This window comes from Plectropomus leopardus, chromosome 10, assembly GCF_008729295.1.
Source record: "Plectropomus leopardus isolate mb chromosome 10, YSFRI_Pleo_2.0, whole genome shotgun sequence".
NCBI lineage: Eukaryota > Metazoa > Chordata > Actinopteri > Perciformes > Serranidae > Plectropomus > Plectropomus leopardus.
In genome coordinates, this window is record NC_056472.1 from 19,230,969 (window position 1) to 19,255,784 (window position 24,816).

The 24,816-nt window shown below is 37.9% G+C and overlaps 2 protein-coding genes across 5 annotated transcripts in view; both read right to left on the reverse strand.

The window, feature by feature from the left end:
- Window positions 1–465: 465 nt before the first annotated feature.
- Window positions 466–8,255, reverse strand: slc15a1a (solute carrier family 15 member 1a). The gene is made up of 21 exons (XM_042494761.1): window positions 8,234–8,255; window positions 7,241–7,382; window positions 6,975–7,094; window positions 6,762–6,861; window positions 5,374–5,464; window positions 5,165–5,248; window positions 4,987–5,069; window positions 4,240–4,326; window positions 4,063–4,152; window positions 3,945–3,989; window positions 3,824–3,856; window positions 3,650–3,738; window positions 3,036–3,117; window positions 2,829–2,948; window positions 2,539–2,682; window positions 2,415–2,461; window positions 2,087–2,194; window positions 1,861–1,972; window positions 1,131–1,268; window positions 878–985; window positions 466–735 (listed from the first exon to the last, which is right to left on the reverse strand). Exons 1-21 carry the CDS (start codon window positions 8,238–8,240, stop codon window positions 466–468), a joined length of 2,100 nt encoding a protein of 699 aa, XP_042350695.1. The 5' UTR covers window positions 8,241–8,255.
- A 1,875-nt stretch (window positions 8,256–10,130) lies between these two features.
- zmp:0000001200 (dedicator of cytokinesis protein 9) overlaps window positions 10,131–24,816 on the reverse strand; it is a 112,745-nt gene continuing 98,059 nt past the window's right edge. For 2 of the 4 annotated variants that reach the window (XM_042494354.1, XM_042494355.1), the window contains exons 38-53: window positions 23,235–23,278; window positions 22,121–22,236; window positions 21,836–21,973; window positions 20,556–20,738; window positions 19,420–19,533; window positions 19,060–19,275; window positions 18,782–18,839; window positions 18,539–18,645; window positions 17,726–17,848; window positions 17,523–17,636; window positions 16,018–16,164; window positions 15,725–15,935; window positions 14,242–14,432; window positions 14,034–14,134; window positions 13,810–13,948; window positions 10,131–11,205 (exon numbers count right to left, since the gene is read on the reverse strand). In XM_042494354.1, coding sequence (XP_042350288.1) covers window positions 11,080–11,205; window positions 13,810–13,948; window positions 14,034–14,134; window positions 14,242–14,432; window positions 15,725–15,935; window positions 16,018–16,164; window positions 17,523–17,636; window positions 17,726–17,848; window positions 18,539–18,645; window positions 18,782–18,839; window positions 19,060–19,275; window positions 19,420–19,533; window positions 20,556–20,738; window positions 21,836–21,973; window positions 22,121–22,236; window positions 23,235–23,278 — 2,128 coding nt within the window. In that variant the 3' untranslated portion in view covers window positions 10,131–11,079. Of the gene's footprint in view, window positions 11,206–13,809; window positions 13,949–14,033; window positions 14,135–14,241; window positions 14,433–15,724; window positions 15,936–16,017; window positions 16,165–17,522; window positions 17,637–17,725; window positions 17,849–18,538; window positions 18,646–18,781; window positions 18,840–19,059; window positions 19,276–19,419; window positions 19,534–20,555; window positions 20,739–21,835; window positions 21,974–22,120; window positions 22,237–23,234; window positions 23,279–24,223; window positions 24,361–24,816 lie in introns of all 4 variants that reach the window. The other 2 variants (XM_042494352.1, XM_042494353.1) reach the window with 1 other exon arrangement.

The window sequence follows — 24,816 nt, forward strand, 5'->3', positions numbered from 1 at the left end:
GTACTAATTAAACACATTTATTGCAAAAACAACACTATTCAGTCTTCTATGGCTGTAAGTTATAATGCTAAAGATTTGATATCAGGTTGGAAGAGTGCTATGAACATGAGAATTAAATTAGTGGATTTATTGAAAAAGATCACACGACAAGTATTGTGGATGGAAAAACACACGAAAAGGATTTATTTTTATTCCTACTCAAACATAACCTTTACTTAAAAAGAGCAATTACACATAATGATATGTTAATGGTTCATCTCTTGTTGTTGTAATACTACAGCTAACACTGAATTTGTTGCCAGAGAACTTTTTGTTCCTTGCACACAATAGGCATTTGAGCATCAAAATATAAAATATTTAAAAGGCACAAACACGCAAACACCACACACACACACACACACACACACACACACACACACACACGCACACAGGCATTATGAATATCTAATCTGTTTTTTAAACTGTTCACATGTGGGTCTGTTTGTCTGCATCATCATAATCTTTGTGACTTTTAACTGAGTCTCTTTTAAATGAGTTGCTTTTAACTGAGTCTCTCTTGACCATCTCAATTTCTGCCTTCTGCAGCCGGTCTTTATCATCCTCATCATCCTTATTAACGTTCTTGAACTGGGCCTCTATCGCTGAAGGGTCGATGTAAGTGTAGAAATACGCCATGATGGAGAAGATGCAACACACTGCAAACAAGAGGCAGGCAAACAGGACGTACTCCGCCCACTTTGAAAGAGGAGGAGAGACACAGAGGGACAAATGTGGCATTCATGTATGGCAACATGACATAATCGCACAGATATGAGGTAAGTAATAGTTGTCACTTTTTGTCTAAAATTTAGTTTTCTATTTAAATTTAGTTTCTTACCTGTTTGGGAATCTTTGCAAGCTCGGCCACAATCAGTACGATGAAGTTGCCAATAGCAACAGTAAACAACCAGCCTGCTTGCAGCACGGCTTTCATGTTACTCGGTGCCTTGAAGACACAAAAGAAAAACACAAAATTAAAAAAAAAAAACAACAACAAAGACAACCAATCGAATATAGTTCAAAGCAGAGCAAAATAAAATATTCCCATGTACAACTTCTTCTTTGATGGTGTGATTTTGTAACAATTTTACCTGTGAGTAGGAGAACTCCAGACCTGTAACAGAAAACATCACTTCACCAGCGGTGATGAAGAAGTACTGTGGGATCTGCAGAGCCATGTGAACTGAGTTGGGCTTGATGTCTTCTGCTGCAGAAATAGACTCGTGACACTAAAACAAAGAATCACAACAGTACAGTTTAGGACAATGTCAACAGCTGAGGATTATTGCTTATTAGTGAGTATTTATGACACCAGGACAGCGAGTGAATTTGACTCAAAATAAAATGGCCATGTTAACTGTCATAAAGGAACATGTCAGCCAGTGCAACTATTTGGCTCATTGATGTGTTTGTAATAGATTTTGAATGATGGAGGCACAGAGGAATAAGACACATCAGACTTACACACACAACTGTGAGATTAAAGTATACAGATTTACCTTATAGTTTTAGATACTTTTATGTTAATAATTAACAATTCCATAATAAATTAGACAGGCTAGAAAATGATATCTTACTTTGTATAAAACATCTCGTGGTCAGTTTTCTATCAAATTACGTGGGGTTATTTTATGGAATAAAAATGCGCATTTAACGGATTCGTCTGTGTCACTGTCTATGTACAAAAAGAGACAGAAACTTTCAATTTGGAAGAAAATGTTCACGCTTTTAAAATGTTGTCAATACTGTAAATTGGCAGGGGATTTGTTGATATTATAAAAAAACATAGAATATCATCATCCTTAAAAATCCAAAACTCACATTTGGTCCAAAGTCAAAAGTGCTGGGAATGAAGAAGGTATAAGAACTTCCAAATCCAAACTCTCTGCTGTATTCACATTTCTGTGAACCTCTCCATATGGTGAAGAGGGACCTGATCATTAGAAAAAAAAATCAGTGTATTAAACTGTATCACTGTCTGCATAAAATAATGATTCTGGTATAAAAACTGTGAATTAGTTAAAATGAAAAAACAAACAAAACTTACTTTCCATTTTTTATCTCGGAGTAGTTGGTATAAGAAAATGGCTCAATCAGTTCAAAGTCGTCTGCAGAAGTTGAAACGTTCACTTCTGTATTCATTCCATTTATAAATCTGAAATGGGTTCATATTGAGCCAGAAAATGTAAAAACAGTAAAAACAATTTATAACAATTGAGCCTGCTGATAAAGATTGAGACTGTTTTATTTTCAATATTTTGACTTGATAAGAGACTAAACCAATTAAAAGATTATATAAAAAGTCGATATTTTATTTTTTGTTGATGGCCTGATTTATTAATTTTTTATACTTAAACACTTAAAATTCAGCTTACCGGATTGCATTATTGCCTTCTTCTGGTTTCGAAGTCAAATCCTCAGTCTGGAGAAATAAAGTGACAAACGTTGATTAATTTAACAATTGAAAGGCTTCTTTTGTGTTTTTAATTACCAACTTACCAACAGCCATTCTTCAGTGATGTTTAAGGGAATCAGAAGAGTTTGACGCTTTTTTTTGGTCAGAGGAACAGATCTCGTCACCGCAGGGCTGCCTATTGAAACAACCATTATGTCCGCATCAAATGTGAAGAATTCACTGCTGGCCTGCAAGAAAAAAGGAATATTTGAAAATGTGCAATCAATGCAGCAAGAGAATGTGTGTTTTGGCTTGCATGCTGTAGATTTCACAGAATTTTTGACTTGGAAGTCACATTTTTGTAAAAGTTTTGTGTTATTGTATGAGCACAGACCTGAGCTGCAGGAAGTACCAGAGGATCATTCCCGGGAAGATTAACCGTCACCTGACTGGTGCCCATGTTGAGTAATTTCAGCTGACTCTGAGAGGCAGATGGGAAGGTGGGCAATGTTTTCTGAAAATGAAAAGTATATTAATTCTTGAACTGATGTGCATTTTCAAAGTATATGAGGAAATTAACACAATAACTGTTTCTACTTACATCAATTTGAGTCTGAACTAAAGCAGCACAGACAAAAGCTATAGCTGCCAGAATCATCCCGACTGTCATTCTTTTCAGAGGTCTGTTGGATTAACATTAAATCCTGTTACTGATTCATCCAAAAATGTGACAGAATGACAGCACCAAATGTCTCAATTTTTATACAGGAATATTTTTTTTTCTTTTTTACTAAAATACCAAACTAAACTAAACTAAACTAAGGGGCTGCTGGCTGTAGCTTTACCATAAAAACATAAATGTTTTTTTTTTTTTGTATGAGAACATTGACACCATGGGTGTCATAAAAAATGTTCTCATCTAACATTCATCAAAACATTTAATTAGCACATTTTTCCAAATTGTCAAACTATTACCTCAAACATGCAAAAAGGGCAAGGAATTAGAGTATTCTAAAACTGATTTTATGAGTTGTTTTTTTTTTTTTCAAATTCCTGAGGCCTCAATCTAGAAAATAAAACTAAGAAGGTGAGAAATGTAAGCATCTGGAAATGTTAATGCATAATGCAGATAAGTTATTTAATACCTAAAATAAAGGACTGACAGAAATATCCAGATCTATATAGATTGTCTCATTGAGTTCCAGCAGTACTTACGTAAAATTTAGGCCACATTTTTTGATGAGAGGGTAGATGAGGCTGTCCATGATCGGCACCAGAGTGAGGATCAGGATGGGGTTGACAGTCTTTCAAAAACATAAATTGCACAGTAAGAATCTGCTCAAACAAAGTGCAGCACATCAGTCCAAGCTAACGGGATAAAATTATTACCTGCATCTGATCAGGCTGTATAACAAGTGCCCCCTGCAGACACAAGGACATTATTAAAACATGAACACATTGCTCTAATTAATTCAAGTACATTTATTGTTGTTTTTATCACCAAACTCACAAAGTTTCCATCCATGGTGGTGGCTTGCAGAGTCCATCTAGAACCCTTTAATAGAAATACAGCGTTTAGCCCAGTTTCCTTTAAGTGATGCTGCCTTTTAAAAAGAAAGTTAAAATACCTTTTGGTCAAACAGAGTCCAGAACATCGGGAGCGGGATGTACAAAAAGAGCACCCTCAGCACCATTTTGATTTGAGCAATGAGGAGTTTCTGCAGCACACACAGACATATGATGAACTGCCGTTATTTCACTGAAGAAATAAGAAACTTTCGGGAGTAAAATGAAGTTAAACTTACATCATATTTCTCCTCTGCCCAGTCCATCCAGTGCTGCCTCTTTGGGTACTGGTTGCTTCTGTGCTTGTAGCGATTTTTAATGGCAAACTGATTGACAGAAGGAGAAAAGAAGTAAAAGAGAAATATTAAAGTAATAATAAGAAATTTTATTTATAGAGCATTTTTAATACAAGGGATGCATCTTGAGGTGCTTCACAATAAAGATGCAGCACAAAAGGACAAGATTTGCCAATAAAAAGACAGTTGATGATAAAATATGAGCAAAAATAAGATAATTAATGTAAAATAATAATCAGAAGAATTACATTAATTGCAAGCTAAACAGCTTTTCAGCCGTTATTTAAAAATACTCACTGAGCCCATGTGTCTTATAACTGTCAGAAGGGCATTCCTTAAATTTGGAGCACAGTTAACGAAAGCTACGCTTACTATTTTTTGTGCTGGTCCCAAACCATGAAGATCTTTAAAAGCAAGTAAAAAAACATTAAAATCTATTCTTAAAGATACTGGGAGCCAGTAGAGTGTAGCTAAAACTTAATAATATGCTTTCTCCTCCTTTCAAGTGACTGTTTCAAAAGGCCAGAAAATAGAGCATTGCAATAATGTTATCGAGGCTCTATTTGAAATCAAGCCATGAAAAGGTTTGAATAAGTAAACAAAGTGAGTAAATATGTTTTTAGAAACATCCAGAAGTCAATGTTGTTACACATTATTGCAGAATATGTTGATGGTGTAAAACAGACTCACCCCAATACATTTACACACATCCAGCATGATGTTTCCCTGTGGCTCAGCTTTGTAGTACATACCACTTCCAACGATAAACACCACTGTTGGACAACAAACAAACGAAAACGCAACATCATTACCGGTGTGCACAGAACGTGTACAGTATGCGCTTCACAGTATCTGTATTTAGACATACCGAGTGCAACCACCATTAGAACTGCAGGGACACCGAAGGCCAACGAATAACACTTCTGCGCAGTGTAGATGCCACATTCCTGAGCTGCAGATGGAGAAAAACAGCTTTCAAACTTTACTCACACTCAAGGACTGCTGTTAGCTTTTAATCACAAGCACTTGTATTTATGGCTCTGTTTTTCATAAACGTCATGTCCTGCTCATATCTACCTCTCAGGATTGGAGTGATAATGGTTGACAGGAGACTCCCACCATTGATGCACAGGTAGAAGACAGAGAAGAAGGTTCTCCTTTGGTTTTCCTGCAGAGAAATGTGTCAGTGACCTTCGATCACCTTTTGCATGCACGTTGTACAATGCTGGACATAATGTGTAACCAATTCTAAAGTTATATTAATATCTGTGTTTAAGATATTAAATTATAGAAGTTTTTTTTAGTTTTACTAGCAACATGACTCTAACACCAAGCATGGTCAATGTCCACCACTTTTTGTCCAGGCTGACATATTTTAATTTTGTACTGTTTGTCCTGAAATATCACATTTGGCCACCAGAGGATGAATTTTAATGACTTAAGTGATTTTCTTACATTTCCTCTGGGGCCACCATTATGTCCACCATTAATTTTGTGAAATGTCTTAAACTATTTGATGTTGTTGTTGTTCATTGTCATGAAATTCACTCCTTCATGTACCCCATAGGATAAAATGTGCTAACTTTACATGATACTCCACAGATTTTAGAGTTGCCCTCAAGATAGACAGTTTGGAAAAATGCCTATAATCTGATGATTTTGATACTTGGCTGTGGGCTATGAAGCCAAAATGACATAGTGGCCAAACTGTGCAATTACTACTTCACATGATGGATTGGGTCCAAAGAGGTTTTCCCATAAACTTAATTCTTAAAAGAGATGCCTGTACAGTAGATACGTTTTTAGCATCGCATCCCTCACAAAATGACTCATTTCACTATCAGGATTTAATCTGCTGGTCCCAAAATATTGCTAAAGGTCTAAAAGATCAGCATGATTACATCATTTTATCCCCACTCAAGTTAGTGAAGGGCTAAACAAGAAGTACTGCAGAAGATCCGGCAAATTCTACACATGGAAGTCAAACTTTTTTGGCTTTATGCACCACTAAGCAACTTTAATAGAAATACACAGGGCCCCTTTTCCAACGCTGTATCCAGTTCCCTTTATACATTCATGGTTATGCTAGCAACGGCTGATATAGCCTGAAGCAGGGATGAGGAGCAGGCTACAGAGTTTTGGTAAACTTATCTTGGGTCTTCAGACTCAACTAGAGCTGATTTACACAACATCACTTGAGACTATTAACAACTTTTTTCACTGATGCAGTAGTGCTCGATTCCCAAACACCTCTAAATAATTGGATTCATGAAATTCCCATCAGCCTCAGCTGTGCTTTGTGTTTGGTTCTAATTAAAGCATGCTAACATGAACGTGAACATGGCAAACATTTTGTCCTAAGATGACAAGAGAGAGGAGACAGGAATACTGGGAGAGAAAGAAAGCATGACATGCAATAAAGATCAGGCGATTTCCATCTTCAGTGACATTGTCAGTATTCTAACCTGATGGTCACCGAATTGGTCTCCACCAAAAGCAGCAACACAAGGTTTGATGCCACCAGTACCAAGAGCGATGAGGAAGAGACCCACCATGGACAACACACTAAATATGAGAAGGAATATGTGCATGAGCAAAGAGTACTTTAGAAATATGTGATGAAAACTTCCTGTCAACATCCTGGACTCAATTATTTCTTTAGTGGAATAGAAACCCACATATGATAGGTCATGTTGTCTGGTGTCCCGTCTCTGTCTTCGTCAGTGATATCGTGGATTGCACTGACAGCCATCGCAATCTGGCCAATCGCATAGACAATCGACAAGTAGATGATAGTCCTGCAAGAGGAAGAGCAAAAGAATCAGCAAGGGGCAGAGTAAGTACTACGATACCTTAATACAGCATTGTGAGTAAACATTCTGCATTCAAAATACTACTTAAATAAAACTACATAATTATCAATAGCACACTGTACTTAACTCACTTGAACTTTCCAAGCCATGAGTCAGCCACAATGGCCCCAAGGATGGGGGTCAGGTAGCAGAGAGCCACAAAGACATGGTAGATGGAGGTAGCCAAGTCATCATCCCAGCGCAAGAAGTACTTAAAGTACAGCACCAGGACAGCTGTGAATAGGCAGGGAAAACATATTTGTATTTTTCAATATATCAACATCAGTTTCAGACTGCACAGTATAAGCTTTGGGATGTTTGGTCATGTTGTGCATAAAATATCATGTGGTGGAAGTTCTCAGATCTTCTATGTAAATGGACCGTTTTTACTTTTACTTGCAGGACTGTTTATTAAGCTGAAGATCCAAACACCTTGTTGTAAGTAGTTTCATGTAGTAACTATTTTGTTTCTACTGAAACTTCTTTTAAAGTTTGAAAAATATACAATTTTGACGTTTCCTTAGTGTAGAAAATACTATTACATAACTGCATTTAAATTTTAATTGTTAAAGTACACAGGTATTATCCTCAAAATATACTTACAATATCAAAAGTAAAAGTTTTTTTCAGAATTACCAATTACAGAATAATTTATAATTGCTGGATTATGATTAATGAAGCATTAAAGTATACACAACTTTAATATTCCAGCTAGCTGTGGGGATAATTTAAAAATTATTATATAAATTTCAGATTTACATTATAGTATATACTGTTTATAACTCATTAGACTGCATATAAAGTTGATTTCATATAATATCATTATGATAATATAAGTTGTCAAACTAATGTAATGGAGTAAAAAGTTGGCCTAAATCAAAATTGTACTGGAGTAACTGTGCTTAATTACGTTCCATCAATAGGTGGAACAAATACCACAAAGTTTGTCTGTCCTAACCAGTTACAAATATTTTTTGATAAATCAATCCCTTTTATTATGTGACCTGTTCGGGACAGGAAATAAAGTGGCTTGGGTTAAAATAAGTACTCGTCGTCATGGTTACACGTGGTTGACGTATTCTCACCTCGCATGCCATAGTAGGAGAATCTCTCGCAGAACTCATTCACAACGATGAAGAAGATGCTGAGCGGGTAACCGCACACCTCTTTGCTCTAAACAAACAGAGAAACGGCAGCAAAGCGTTCAGTAAACACACCGTCCTTACCTTGGCTCGTGCAAGCATGACCCGCCCTACTCTCACTCTGATTGGCTAGTACTCGTTACACCTTCGTTAACTGGATTGGTTAAATTTAGGTAAAAAGCGTGACACTGGTTAGGGTTAAGGTGAGGTCGGGTCATGCTTTCATCATATTAGGAGAAATAAATTCGCTGTCAGCACCAGGAGTGTTGGAGAAAGTATTGTGATCATACATAAGCCTACCACAAAATAAAATAACCAGTTACAAGAAAAAAAATCTAAATTCGTAATGTTTAACCCTTCAAAACCTGAACAAAATGGGTAGATGAAAAAAAAGTGAAAATTAGGCAATAACCGACTTGACAAAAAATGTCACACAAATTGTGAAAAATTAATAAAAGGCCACAAGAAAACGACATGCAAATTTGTTTTTACAAAGGAGGGAGGATTTGAGGAAAATTATAAAAAAAATAAAATAAATTTAAAAATTGAGAAAATGTTAAGAAAACAATATTTTCATTGCCAAAAAATGTACAAAAATATGCCAGGAATTTGTTAAAAGTTACAAGACTTTTTGTTTTCTGAAAATAAGCAAAATTGCTGTTACTTTGAATGTCTTGCTAAGTTGCTCATTTCCTTTTCCCTATGTTTTTAAAAAGAAAAAAACAATTTACTCAGATTACTCAGAAGGTTTATAAAAGCACTGAAATATTGACAACAAAATGAACTTGCTTTAAGTGCTTTAAAAGTAAATGTGCTCATCATGTATCCTGTAGATTTATATTATTTGATCATTATTATTGATGCATTAATATGTGAGCAGCATTTTAATGCTTTAGTTGGTCGAGGTGGAGCAAATTTTAACTGCTTTCTTATATATCATATTTTTTGTAAGAAAAAGTAACCATAGATGTGAAATAAATGCAGCTGAGTAAAAAGAGCAACATTTTCCCCAAAGATGTTCTTGAATTGAGGTATAAAAGAACATATAACGGAAATACTTGTGTAACATACAGTGCTTGATATTCAGTAATTTAGCAGCAGTACAGTGAATTTCATACTGACATGGTTACTTTGTTACTATGGATTATTATTTAGTCTTGTACATTTTTTAAAACATTTTTTTTAAAGCATAAACTTCCAATAAATGAGGAACATTACCTTTCCCTTGTTCTGCCTCCCTTTCTTGGGATCCTCGTTATCTGTGCACAAGATGGAAGTAGCTTAAATAACTGGCTGTATTTCTAAGAAAAAAAAGTGGTTGCCGCCATTTAAAGAAATAAAATCTCTTTCTCCCAAAGTTTCAGCATGGAAGTTAGAAACAATGCAGCAAGAGTTCAGAGTTTGCAATATTCTGATTATTGTACTGTCTTGTCCTGAAGATGTGTGTCCTCACCCTCTGAGCTAAAATATTTACTTTTCTGGATTGGAACAGAAATACACACAAAAAAACTCACCAGTCATGGTGCTGGAGTAAAGCTGCTGCCTGCTTTCTGCTTTAGTTTGATATTCCTTTGAGATTCCTGCAAGGAGCAGTTGATAACTGATCCTTCACTGTGGGAGTGGGAGTGTTTCCGTAATATTGCTTCTTATTAGCACCTTGATTTGTTGTCCACGCTGCTGACTGTGTTGCTTTTATGATGGGAGGGAACAGAAGATAGGGAGTCAGCTTTGCTCGGTCCCTGACACCTCATAAAAAGCTATTAACTCACTTGTACTCAACAACTCAGCCAAATGTGGGAATAAACTTTAATAAATGTGGAAATAAAATAGGGATTTATGATTGCAGAGAAATGAGTGTATTTTATTTAAAAGAAAAGCATTAGGGAACATCTCTGTTTACAGCAGAACAGTGACTTTGTGTTAAATAAAAATAAAAAAAACCCATTGCTGCTCAAATATAAAACAATTTCTTGAACATTTCAATGAACACTAAAATGGTAAAAGCTTCATATTACTTCCACAGTAGGCATAGTGTCTGGTTTTCCACACCTTTGCTTTGGCAAAAAGGTGAACATCATCTTTACAGTGTTTGAGCCGCACACAGCAAGAAAGTTTGCAAATATTGCACACACTCCTTTTTTTATATTTACACTAATAAACAACTTGGAATATACTTTTTGTATGCAATGGCTTTAAATATTTAAAAATGCTCCTGTTCTAAGACATTGAAGTGATTTAAGGTTGAATGCTAACATGAGTCACAGGAGGCCCTTTTAGTAGAAATATAACTTCATGTACAGGGAGACGAGCGTATGCAGCATATACTGTTCATCAAGACATCAATACAGTGGCTTATAAAAGTGGAGTACTGTACATAAAAAACATAATGTCAAACTTTATCAAAACAAACAAAAATGGGCTGCTGGGAGGGTGGTAGGTGTAATGTGATGACATGCATATCAAAGATCAACCAACATGGAAAACAAGTCTTTTCAGGTAGAAACAGGTGACAGATGATGTCTGGCCATAAAGCAGGGACTCTCCTGCGTGATCCCCTCTCTGGTCCCCGCCTCAGTACTGTCACACACACAGTCACAATGCCGTGTGTGTGCATTAAATAGGTCCATTGCCTCGGTCATGGTTCACTGAGAGAGGTGCTTTTGTCAGTTTCCCTTAAAGCTGACTGAAGAGAATCAGGATCGGGTTTTAAAAGCAACAGTATGGCATCGCCGGCATGCCTAGTTGGTGAGCATAGAGGGCGCTGAGTTCAAGGCTAACCCCGGCACGCTTCATACCACAGAGGAAGAGCTGGGGATGCCGTGGATGGTGGCACTGGTTGGCGTGCCGCTGATGGCGTTGAAGATGTGAAGCGAGTCTGGAAGAACGCTCTTCATGCCATCTTCCACAGGACTGATCTGGAATTGAGGGAGGATGAGATATTTAAAACTATTCACTAAACCATCCTTAATATCTTAGCACCTTCATTACTGCCATGCAAAAGTGTATTTCATTAAAGGGACAGTTTGACATTTTGGGAGTTACGCTTACTTGCTTTATTGCTGAGAGTTAAATAAGAAGATCGTGACCATTATTGTGTCTGTACCATAGACTATATAACAACGATGGACGACATGGCAGCTACAGAAAAGTGAAGCCAAAAAATCTTTATCATCCCCTGCTGGCCGGCTGCAGTATAGGTCACAAATCCTGCCCCCTCTATGTTAGTGGATAGGACGTGGGCCAAACTAAAAGCTTAAAGTACGTGTCAAATAAATGTTTCTCAAAGATGGTGTCTGTCATTTTAGGTAGTTCTTATCAACCTGAGGGTTGTTCAAGTTTTTGTTATTTTTCTAAGTTTGGTTTTAAGTGATTGGATGCTATAAAACGGGATTTGACGACATGATTGACAGCTGTCTGTGCCAATCAGTAGGCTCACAATCAATGGCACTGCTCACAATTGGTTGGACTGGTGTCTGGGCGAGAACTCAGTACCTCAAAGGTCGCTACTGCGTAGAGTTTGGCTCCAAATGATGGCCCCACTGCAAGATGGCAGTGGGCATATCTGTGATATTATGGCTTCATTTTTGTACAGAGGGAGGATGTGGAGATGCGTTGGCCATCTTTATTTACAATCAAAGGGCTGCATGGTAAATATGAAGCTTCAGCCGCAGCCAGTTTACTTAGTGTGGCCTTGTATAAAAACTTAAAAACGTGGGAAAACAGCCAGCCTGGCTTTCCCCCTGCTCCAGTCTGTGTGCTAAGCTAACCAGCTGCTGGCTGTAGCCGTTTATTTACCATACAGACATGACTGTTTCCAATCTCCACGTCTAATTAACAGCAAGAAAGAGAATATTAATTTTTTTTCCAAAATGTCAGACTGTTCCCTTAAGGTGCAGTCTCAGCAGCTCTTCCATAAAGACTAACAGATACAACAACCAAACCTTGTAGCATCAACACAGTAATCCACTGAAAATCAAAAAAAGTATAAAACTTTTTTGTATAAAACATATTTTTCTACGTCTGCATATACAAAAACAAATGTAAGCACTGTTCATAAGCACACACATTCAGATGCATGTATATACATATACAAATGCTGTTCATACATACGCAAATGAATACGTACATACATTTACATACATGCATACACGTGCAAAAAAATTACGTCAACAATCCAAAAGAGAAAAGTCTGTGATTGTTGGTCTAGCCAGCTGCTGCATCAAAAGTGTTCATAGCAGAGGAGGAAAGGGAGGGTTTTGATTTTGAAATATCAGCAGTAGAGCTGATGCCATTAAATCAGGGGTGTCCAAACTTTTTTTTGAATGGGGTAGTATACCTTGGCGTTGGATACTTCTTGCGTTAAATGGGTTATTATCAGGGTTATTTAAAAAAAATCCTATACATTGTGACAGTTGCAACTGTTTCATTATTCATTGAAAAAGTCTTCAACTTTCCATTGCTTCGGAAAGCGTCAGTCGTCATTGTCAACTTAATACCTCCTTGCTGTCTGCTACCTAACAGCTGTTAGATAACTGTTCTGTTTATGAAAATGTATCAGTTCTGCATATTTCCTGATTCCTTCATATTGATAAATGTCTACAGACTGTATAATAGTACTGCCATTGTAAGGTAAAGGGAGAAAATGCAAAGTCATAAATCTTGATTAACCAATATACCAATATAGTGTCCTGAGGCAGATATATTATATTTTGAAAGACTATCCCAGGGCTATTTAAAATTGGTTTGAGGGACACAACTGCCCCCCTGCATTAAATGATTAGTCATAGAATTAATCCACAACTGTTTGATAAATCAATTTTCATGCAAAAATGCCAAACATTTAAAGTTAGTTTTGGACTGCTGGTCAGAAAATTGATTTATGATTAATGATTAATCAAGAGAGTAATTGTCAGATTAATCTTTAATAAAATAAAGCTAAGTTGCGGCCCTGATCATTCTGATGGACAGTGGACATGTGTTTCATGCGTGGGAATACTTCCATGTTTAGCTGATTCTTTATTTACTGCAGGGATGTAAAGATAAGGCCTGTCTGTGTTCAGATCAGATAACATTTCGCTGCCTCTTAAGGTCAAGAACTGGGCCCTAGCTTAAGCAGCAGCAGTGTTTTTTTTGTAACATTAGGCAGTGTTTGTTTCTAAGATTATGTTTCAACAAATCAAGAAACAAGACAGAGCATTTACTCTAGTATTTACTCTAAAGCCAAGATTTCCAACGGTCTGACAATGCAACATCCTACAGTGATCAAAATTTTGGGTGATATGTGAGAACAGATGTCTGTGTCTGGCTGGACCAACATTTAACAAGTCTTTATTGCATATGGGTGCTTCTTGCATTACCATCCAATCTGCTCATGTCAGCACAAGGGAAAAACAGAGAACGGTGTTATCAAAGACTGTTATCAATTACATTATCAAGCATTTTATGAACGTCCAAAACCCGTCGCAGCAGGTTACACTTTCAACATTTGTAATGCAAACTGTAATTACTCTTATACTCACTTGCTCATGCATGATGATGGACAGCTCTCTGGCCAGGTCTCTGTAGTTGGCTTTCATCTCATCGTGATACTCCTGTTGGTCTTCTTTGATCAGTCGCTCATTAATACCTAAGCCATGACCACATGCCTCCACAAAGTGCCTGCTCAGAAAAATGAAGATGTGTTAAAGTACAATTACACAAAGTAAATCTGCACACATCATAAGCTGTTGACATCTCATCTCACCTGAAGACCTCTTTTAGCTGTTTGACCTTGTTGTCTGGATACTTCTTGGCGCTTGCATCATCCAGAAAAGCTCGTGCATATGCAAGGGGCCCTGCATTCACCTGAGGGAGGATGGATGAGCTGTCATGCTTTTCCATGATAATTTCACATGTCCAGTGTGTATATGTATGTCAGTGTATATATTGACAAAACTTAAAAAAAAAGGCACCTGGACGCTGATGCTGCCCTGCAGTTTGAGCTGCAGACGAATCATGTCCACCTCGCTGGAGGAGCAGAGTTGTTTAATCTCGGCCACCTTCTTGCTCATCTCATCGATGGCCACTTCGATGGGGCTCAGGTCAGTGTGGTGTTGATACATCACTGCAATTCTTTTCTTTACGTAGGGAAAGCAATGCGTGGCTGGGGGACAGAAACACGATGAGGAGGATGGGTGAGCAGCTGGCCTCTCAGTTTATAAATCTTTGCTTGTTGCATGTGCTTTTCTGAGTTTTACAGCTCAGGATCCACTCATATGTTAACTGAACATCTTTTGAAAGCTCTAAGACAATAAAGATAAGAATGTAAAGTTGAACCTTTGTATCTTTTGCGCCATAAAACGATATAACTTTGATTAGGATTAGGAAAGATCCTTGACAAACAGCTGACACATTGAAAATCTAATCAAGATCTTCCATTCATGCACCTTTTGCTGAGCAATGTATGCCTTAGGGACTGATACACACGTGACATCCGTTCAGTGTGTATTTATAGCCTGTTTTCCTCAAGTGTGTCGATATGCACACAATAGGAGATGGTCTATAGTCTGAGAGAAAAGTGAAAAATGTAACTCACTTTTTGGATTATTTGAGATCATTTGATGCAGAATCTTGTTTATGTCCAATTATTAAAGGGTGACTACACAGATTTTTCATATCAAGATCAGTTTCCTTGTGGTGAGGAAATTTCTCAGCCTGTGAGAGCAGTTGCATATTGTCTTATGTGGCTGTGGAGGAACTTGGAGTCGGATCTACCACAGACAAAAAAACAGGGTATCGCTGCCCTTGTTGCACCAATATTGACATTAATTTTAAAATCTTTTCTTTGCAAATCCCCAAAAACACTCCCTTAAGGGCCATACATATGCCACGTTTTTTGAAAATCTATTGTTTTCAATGTAGATGCACAAAACACACACTGATGCAATAGTAATGCCGCCGTTATGCACTTGTCTTCCCAAGCTCCAGTTTTTCAGGGCATGACAGCTGCACCTTGTGATAAAGTTCAGCTTTTGGGGAGCAGCAGTGTGCACTTCATGTCATGTGACAAGGAACACTCACAACTGGTTGATACATTTCCTCTCTTCCATAACTATCTGTGTTATAGTTATAACTATTAATAATAACACTATAACTATCAGTGTATGATAAATATAAAAAAAGAAGTTGATCATACAAAAAAAAAGTTGATCATTTCAGTGCAGGCCTACCCAGTGCTTCACATCTATCCACAGGATCATATTTCAGGTCTAATAAACACTTAAAAAACATTGCCTGAAAGAAGATCGTCAACCTGCCCTGCACCCTTGCAAGTTGACACAGAGTAGGTATAAAAGTAGCGCCCAACCTAGCATTTTTCAGGTAGTTAAAGACGCAGCATGTGTCCTGGCCCTTACTTATGTGCTACTACCACCCAGAGTATACAAGGTTACCTACTGGTTAGTATGGTCCTGCGTTTGCACTGCTCCTCTACCCCGCCTTGCTTTTTGCCTGATATGGTGAAAGGCATCTCAAACACAAAGCGCCGGATGTTGTGGCTCTTCTCAAAGTCTGTCTTCCTGTCCACCAACTCCTTCTCCTCCAGGTATGGGGTCACATGTGTTACTTGGATGTATGCATACTTGGAGTCCAGGTCTTTGGGGTTAATCTGTGGAAAGTAAATGTCATTACAACAAATGTTTTTTAATGAATCTAATGGGTCAGTCCTCATCATAAATTAAATATCTTACCTTGCCAGAGTCCTGGATCATCTTTACATTCTCCTGTCCGAACTTGTCAGAGTACAGCTTCAGAAGCCTCTGAGATATCTCTGATAGAGGGGTGAATTTGGGTTCTTTGTAGATGTACTCTTTACCATCTTCATCTTCAAAGAAGCCCTTAAAAAATACAAAACATAGTCAGAATGAAGAGAAAGATTTTAGCTCATACGATATAATGAAACAGTGCCACATCAAACCATACATGAGCTGTGAGTGGAAGTCATTCCAACAATTTGCTCAGATGAGATGGTGAAATAGTTTTTAAGTTTCAGCTCCAGGCTGAAAGGTCTGGTAGACTACACAAATACACAACCCTCTATCTAATGTCAAAGCACAGAGACAGAAAAAAAGAACTCAACTGCAAGAGATCAACTAATGGCAGTTCAGTAAGGTGAGAGAGGTTGAAGGTTACAGATCTCACACTGTCAGCGGGAGCATTTAGTTGTCTTGTATGTAAATGTCCAAAAGTCCCATGAACAGATGGGTGAAGCCATGCATTTACCCAGTGAGAGATGAATCCTGCAATTATCCCCACAAGGGTTTCATACTAAGATGATGACAACACTAAGGCTAGACTAGAGGAGAAGTAAAAAGGCTAAAAGATATGCACGTGAAACAGCGCTGACTGCTTCAGCGAAGGAACACAACACAGCCCAACACATCACTGCAGTCCAACTGTTGGCTCTCATAGTGATTTACCTCAGCCTCTGAGTCTGTGAAGTGGTATTGCTAACAGGGGCATGGACAGCAGAAAATATAATCATTGTTATTCAGTGAGATCTACCTAAAAACTATAAATAAATTCACCACACTTTAATTCAAATGACTACATCACTAATAAGACCACCATGTTAAGAGAGACATGGATCTGTGGATTTCTATCAAAGCAAAGATAACCACACCCAACAGATTATTTATAAAATGTCACAGATATGACAAAAATTTGGTTCAGTACTAAAATCTTCAACTTAAATCTGTAACACTGAAGCAGAAACACTGGAATGAGTGCACAAGTGAAAACTCGCCATGCAACACAGTTCCAAAAACACAAAGCAGCAGCAGTGACTGATTGTTATCGTAAACTGCAAGCTATGACTGAGAAATGCAATGAATTACAGCAGCACCGGCACCACACAAAGACTGATCAGAGAGGCTAACAAGGTCTACGGCACGACTTACCGTTGCCTTCAAAGAGGATAAAAAGCAGAAAAGGGCATTAGAGTGGATCATAAAGTGCCACTGCATGTGCTCATGCTCTTAGAAACAAAACAAATTCAGCAGTCCCCATGCTCATTGTGAATTACTGTGCAACACCAGCGAACACATAAATACCTGTTGTGCTTCTATGTGAAATTAAGTTTGAATAATTTTAAAACAGTTAATGCAGAAATCAAATTAACAATATGTCTATTTGGGAAAACAAATAACATCCTAGTGGACAGAATACATTACTATTGTTGGATAGTTAAACTCACCTGGCCAAAGAAGGCCACTCTGAAGTAGGTGCCCAGTAATCTCTTGCCTGTGTGCATCACCTCTGTCACTTTGCTGTATGCACGATGCAGGGTGTCGTACAGGTGGGCCAGTTTCTGTGCAAAGCAATAAAAAACATTTTAGATACTAATGTCTCAACCTGTGCAAAATTAGTTTGGAGTAGGAGATAAAAAGTTAGATGCACCTCAAAGTCCCTGCGCTTCTCATAAATGGGGATTATGAGCTTGTAGATGTCGGAGATGAGCTCGTAACGCTCAGCTTTCCACAGACCGTCCGCACACTCCTCCAAAAGCTCCATTAGGACGTCCTGAGGGAACAAGAGCATGAGAGAACTAGAAATATAGCTGAAATTAAAAAAAAAAGTGTTTGATAAGTCAACGCCTCTGCTTTTATGACTAAAAGTGAATGGCATTAGCCAAAGTTGCCTTCTTTTAATGTTTGTTTTGGAGAGAACAAACATTGATTCACATGATTACAAATAGAAACGAATGAGTTCTTACGTCCAATCTGAAAATTATGAAATGGGTTTAATGCTCATACAATAAGTCTATTGTTTGACATCTTGGAGGTCAGCTGTTAAATCTACGATGAAATACTGAGAGGGAGCAGGCCAGTTATTACTTAAATGATGATTTACTATTTCAAAATTATATTATTGAAGAACACATGACAAAACATTACATGTTTTTGTCTTTCTGCAACAGATAAGCATATGTCTTCTTTGTTTTAAAATTATATTACACTGACTTTGGCAGATGCTTTTGTCCAAAGCAACTCACAACAGGAGCATTTAATTTCAGTACGTGCAACAACTAGTCTTTACTGAGATACAAAAGTCAGAAAATCTAAATGCAATCGAGTAAAACTGAGACATAATGTGGTCAGACCACAGAGTGTATCTGAATTTGTGTCGATTTGTTAAAATCTTTGTGCGATAGCATTCCAGGTAAATCATTTAAAGAGTGATTTTTCATTTTTGTTTGCATTAAACACATACTTCATTGAAATGGACGTCCTGCATGCCGACGTCTTCCATCATCGCTGCTTCTTCATCGATGTTTGGAGTCACGACACGAAACGCTGAGCAGCCCTGCTTGAACATGCCTGCACACAGCATGAGATAAGACAATATCTTAACAATTAGACACATTAGGCAAACAAAAACAAGAAAGATTTCACAGGCTACACCAAAAATACAGCTACTGTGTGGCATGCAAGTGAAAAAAGATTATGAAAGCACCTTTTCTCCGCAAGTATTCTGCCACAAGTGCTGCAACGTGCACGTAGCACATGGCTGCCTATAAACAACAACAACTCAGGTCAGATAAGTCAGTTATCAGACAGTATCATGCACATAAAGAGCACCAGTCAACATAAAACTGGAATAAAATGAAGTACAGTACTTGATAAATGGAAACTGTACAGACATATTATCATACACAGGCCTATACTAAATCTATCACATGTTTGACTGGCCAGCAACATATCAGAATCCACACACAGTCTCTTATAACAGACCTCTGACAGGTCTCCGTTCTTCACATGGATTCGGGCCATGCTGTCCAGCCATGTCTTGCGTAGCTCAGGCGTGCTGGCGTAAGACTTGGCAAGGCTGTACTGCAGGTCCACCAGCATCTCTGGGTCTCTCTCATGCTCCTTCATCTGAGCCGTGGCCATCAGAACCGTTCTGATGCGTTTGGTCAGATCCTTCACATCTGAAGGGAACGCTGTGTTCTGTTAAGGAGTGTGCAGAAATGTGAACAGAGAGCCAAGTTATACCTAGTTTAAAGTTTAAAGTGTATATATATATATATATGTATATATATATCTTTAACTTTTACACCAGAACATAATTGTGCACATCAATGAATTCCTGACCTTGATAGTTCTGTCACTGTTGGCACAGTTGTTGATTATTGACAAAGACTGCTGGAAGCGGGTACTTCCAATACTGATCACATCAGCTATCAACTGACTGACAGCAATCACCACCTAAAGAAAGGAAAAGATTATTAAATTATTAAATATTGTTTAACATTTCCCGTTATTTACAATAGCTTCATTTTGTGAATGTTTGAGGTCCCACAGACCTCAGTGCAACCCATATACATTTCATTGAGACATGAATGGCCTACAGCATATTTCACTACATTTATACAGGAAGTCGTCCATTCTGATAGATTTTTGTACTTTTATCTATTGCACCTAACAGAATGACCTACGCCACCTATCATCATGACCTATGACACATTTAACAAAAAGTAGTCCATTCTGATATATTTCGGAAAATGACTGCCATGGTCATGAGAACGCCAATCTGCAGTGGCCCAATATCCAGATTTCTTCTAAATACATTAAGCTATATTTGTACCAAATTGGGTGCTTTTATCACAAAATGAACGACAGATATGCTGCCTCATTATTTGGCTCCCCAGTCAGATCCACTCCTCGCTCTTTACAGCTTCACCCTCTTGCCCAAATACGGTCACTTTTGGCTCCAAAAAAACAAAGGATGGCAACAGAAAAATTCCGAACTTGAGGCTTCAAAACAGAAGTCAACAATCTAATGGGTAAGATCATGGTGGCTACATCCATTATTTTTATGGTTTATGTTGAAATAGAATAAGAACAACAATGATGATGATAATAATAATAATTCTAGCAAAATTAAGCAATTGTTTTCTTTTGTTCTGGTCTTAATAAAAAATCGAAATGTAGAAATATTTTATAATGGACTAGCACATTTGATAACGGTAAACAAATAACTAACTAGCTATTAAGAATTGTTATTACACCAGATAACAAAATATTTCAAATTTTAAATGTTACATTAGCTATGCATGCAAAAATATATACTATATATATATCTTTTTTTTGACAGAAGGTCATTCACATACAAAGAAATGCATGGTTTATATTATGTGGCTATCAATTAAATCCTTACTTTAACTTGTGTGAAGAGTGGGGACTCAATATATATGACTGAATGTGTGTGCACAGAAGGACTTTCCCACCTGTAAGTGCGTCCGAACAAAAGACTTGCGACCAGTGTAGTCAAAGTTGCTCTTCATGAGGAAGTAGAGCAGATGGGCTGCATCGCTGCGGATGGAGCTCAGCTTGGAGTTACAACACTTTAAGATCTCATAGCAGAAAGCAGCACACATGTCGGCACGCCCTTCAAAAAACGTGCAGGGAAACTAGAAGGTGAAGAAAACAGGCAGGTCCATCAGATATGGTGAACTCCCAAGACTGTCATTCATTGTCTGTAACCGCTTGTCCTCTCAAGGGTCACTATCCCAACTGTTACTGGGAGAGAGCTGGGGAACACCCTGGACAGGTTGCCAGACTATGCCGGGGTTAGACTTTTATTTAGTTATTTTTAGTTATTCAATGTCTTTTTTTCAAAGCAATACGATGCAGGCTTTTCGGTTGTTGGTTATTAATAGGTTCACCAGGGAAAGAGAATGTAAAAGCCACCGCAGATTCACTCTTGTTTGGCTGACACTTTGCTATATATTCTATTATGGCGCTCTGTTTCTTGAGCCCCTTTTACACTATCTGTTGAAGACAGGGACATCGCACTATTTTGCAGCCTTGTCATTCTGTATAAAAGATACAATAGCAGAATGGGGGGAGACAGAGTTATCTCACCTTTAAACCAGCAGTGGAGTTTTAGCAGCACAGAATCAACATCTGTGTAAAAGGGAAAGCTGGGAACCATGGACAGAACATGGTGTGACCTAACAGCAGCTAGCCGTTTACTCAGCAAAGAACCGCAAATGAAAATGTCCACAAACTGAGAAAGCCATGAGGTTCAGGAGCTCCTAATCCTCCGAGCAGATGATGAGATCAGCTACCATATAACAAAGATGGTAAATGATTGTCATTGCCGTATTTTGTCATTGTTATTTCATTATTATATTATTAGAAAGAGCAGCCAACACATATGTTATTTGCAACACCAGAAGCTTACACTGTTGTGTATTTAATGTCACGCCTGCCACGCCTGTCACGCCTCTTGCTTCCGGCATACTGTCTAAAAACACTACTGCCGCCATTTTACGCTTCTGCTTCTTCGGCAGCAATTAGGGGTTCAGTATCTTGCCCAAGGATACTCCGAAATGTTGTCCGGAGGAGTCGGGGATGGAACCGCTCTATCTCTGAGCCACAGCCCCCCCAAAATACAACAAATACAAGTTTTCTGACTACAAAGAATATAGTTCGGCACTGTGTGAAATTTCTGTAACAAGCAACAAAAGAGTACGTTAGGCGGGAAAACCAACATCCTTCACACCTTGTAGATGAAAGTGCGCAGTGAAGTGAAGACCTGCTTGAGGGCCGTTTCTGACTGATTGATCCGCAGGAAACAGAGGTGGACTTCAAACACCTTCTTCATTAGTGGACTGTGGCCGTGATCAGAGCACAGCTGGGTCTGTGGAGAAAGAGAGAATCATCTTAGACTTTGATTTGTGTTTAAAAGACGCAGTTTTATTAAGTAATTAAGTAATTATTAGAATTTAATCACAATATTTGAAGAGTACAGTAAATGTGTGACAAATAATATTTTATGTATGTTAACCTTGAATCCCATGATAAAAATACTCAGCGTGTCCAGGACGGTCAGGCACACTTCAGTAGCGATGTTAGCTTCCAGCAGCGACTGATTTAACACGTCTGCATCCGAGTGACTGTAGGCTAAAGAAGACAGAAAGCTGTAGCTGTTTCATCCCCACTAGTACACAGAAAGGCTAATAAATATATGAACTCTACTAAAACATGAGACCTTCAGGTTAAAGGCAAAGCTGGAAAATTTCATTATGTTGAAAAGATTAAGTTTCATTCCAAACTGAATGGTCTTACAATTTACAAAATTTACAAAACAACAGCTTTATCAAATGAATAATGACATGATGGTGAGCCCATATTCTTTATAAACTTATATATATATATATATATATATATATATACATATATATGTATAAGAAGCATTTTCATATTCACAGGAGTATTTTGGAATGAAACCCATAATATTTTGCATGGATTTCTTTGTTTTTTTCAGAGAATGAAATGTAAAATGAAGTTTAGAGCAGATGAGCTGGCCAGAGAGATGAGATTTTTAAAAGCTAATGTTCAGTTAAAATAGGCATGCTCTTAATTTTAAGATGAGTGGAAGGCAACACGCACACCACCTGCTTTGTCTTCTTTGTGGTGCAGGGAATGTAATCCCCCCGAAAATCAAGTATCAAAGAAAAAGTTTAACTTCTGTGCAGACTTAACACGTCTGCATTGATTTAGTAAAAACATGTTGACATTGTGGTCACAAAGGTTCTTGTGACTTAAACGTTGACACCTTTGTAGTAGGGTTGTCAGCATTTTACGCATTTATCGCGAAGTGATTAAGATCCATGATTGACGCGTACATTTTTTAAAATCACGTAAATCAGCGGCCGACATTTCCATCTTTAAGAAGCTGTACTGGGCTGAGTTTTAAATGGAACTATAAAAGTTCTGCAATTAATTGTAATTTTAAAAAAGCATCATTTGACAGCCCTTTAAAAAAAAATAAAATATAAATCAATGCAGAGGTGATAAGTGTGCAGGAATTCACTTTTTTTCTTTGAAATTGGCTTTTAATTTTAACCAAATGAACAAAGCCGGTCTGCAAACTGCCTGCCAACCTGATACATTCTTACCATGTTCTACAGATATTCCAAGTAAACTTGAAATCTTTCTTACACTGAAAACACAAAGAAACTGTGTTAAATGATGCCATTTGGAGGGACAGTTCACCTCCAAATCAAAAATACACTTTTCTCCTCTTACCTGTAGAGCTATTTATCAATCTAGATTGTTTTGGGGTGAGTTGTTGAGTGTTGGAGATATCGACCGTAGAGATGTCTGCCTTCTCTCCAATATAATAGAAATAGATGGCACTCAACTTGGGGTGCTCAAAGTGCCAAAAAAACATTTTAAAAACTCCACAACAATATCTCTAACCCACAGACCCTGTTGTGAGCAGTTTTATGTTTCTTTTCACTAAACTTAACACGCCAATCGTATCACCATAAAGAAGGAACTGTGTAGCTTCTAGTGGATGTAAAAATTGTTGGCGTCATCCTCAGCTGAGTTGTAATATTAGCTAGTTCAGTGGTGCTTGATGAGCTAGCAGTAGATGCACGCCTCCTTCTGCGCAGTGGGTGTTGTTTGATAGAAATAAAATAAATGTTAAAAATGTTTTAAGCACCACAAGCTGAGTGCAATCTAGTTTCCATTATACAAATGATAAGGCAGATATCTCTATGGCCAATATATCTAACATTCAGCAACTCATACCAAAACAATCTATGTTATAATTAGAATTGCAGGTAAGGTGAAATATATATTTTTGAATTTGGGGTGAACTGTCCCTTTAACAGACTGAGCACATAGCATAAGCCCTTTAGATAAAATCAGTAGAAAACTACACACAGCTACCTTGGCCCCAGTTTAATTTAATTTACTGATAATGCACTCGTGTCTTCTGGTGCATTTCCTGCTTGACAGCGGGCTGGGTTTAAACAGAGGATGAGGGGTGATGTTGATGATGTTGAAATGCATGAAAAGTCAGACTACACAGAGTGAGGCGGAGGAGGGCGGGGGTCCTCTGGTGGAGGAGGTTTGATGAAAAGTATGGAGCACTTACTGTGGTTAAAAGTGTATGAGTTATCCAGGCTGCTGAGCTGCTGTAAGCGGGCATGCATCATTCCCGCCCTGTTACGGGACACAGGCAGAGTCTGAGACTTCCGCTCATGTGCTACAGGTCCTGCCCCATCCTGGTTCCTGATGAGGAAACAGGACAATGTTAGATGAATGGCAGGTTAGTGAAGCAGGTTAGGGTGAATAACATGGCATTTTGCACATTTGAGTGGTGTAAATATCACTCAAACCACTTGTATTCCAACCTTTGGACATACAATCTAGTTAAATATTTGGCTCATGGGATTTTAAATGAATCTTAATAAACAATATTTGAACATTTTGGGTGACCTTTATACCCACTGTTCATGTATGCAGTAAAGTCATTCTGTATATATTGTTTTGCATGCAGTTTAATTAGTAATCAAAGCAGCAGAAGCAGCATTAAAGCAGCAAGTTACAGCAAATGTCATGCACTTAAATTTGAGACAGATGCGATGCATGCATTTAGAGGCAGTAGTCGTATCACAGCAATGCAACTTTTATAGGATGAGCAGAGGTCATGCATTAAGTCTGAGAGAGTCAGTTCCCCCTTCAGTC

Coding starts and splice junctions, on each gene's coding strand:
- slc15a1a (XM_042494761.1), bottom strand. Junction 5,465..6,761: donor ACCAATTCGGTGACCATCAG/GTTAGAATACTG, acceptor ATTTCTCTGCAG/GAAAACCAAAGGAGAACCTT. Junction 986..1,130: donor TGGAGTTCTCCTACTCACAG/GTAAAATTGTTA, acceptor TGTGTCTTCAAG/GCACCGAGTAACATGAAAGC.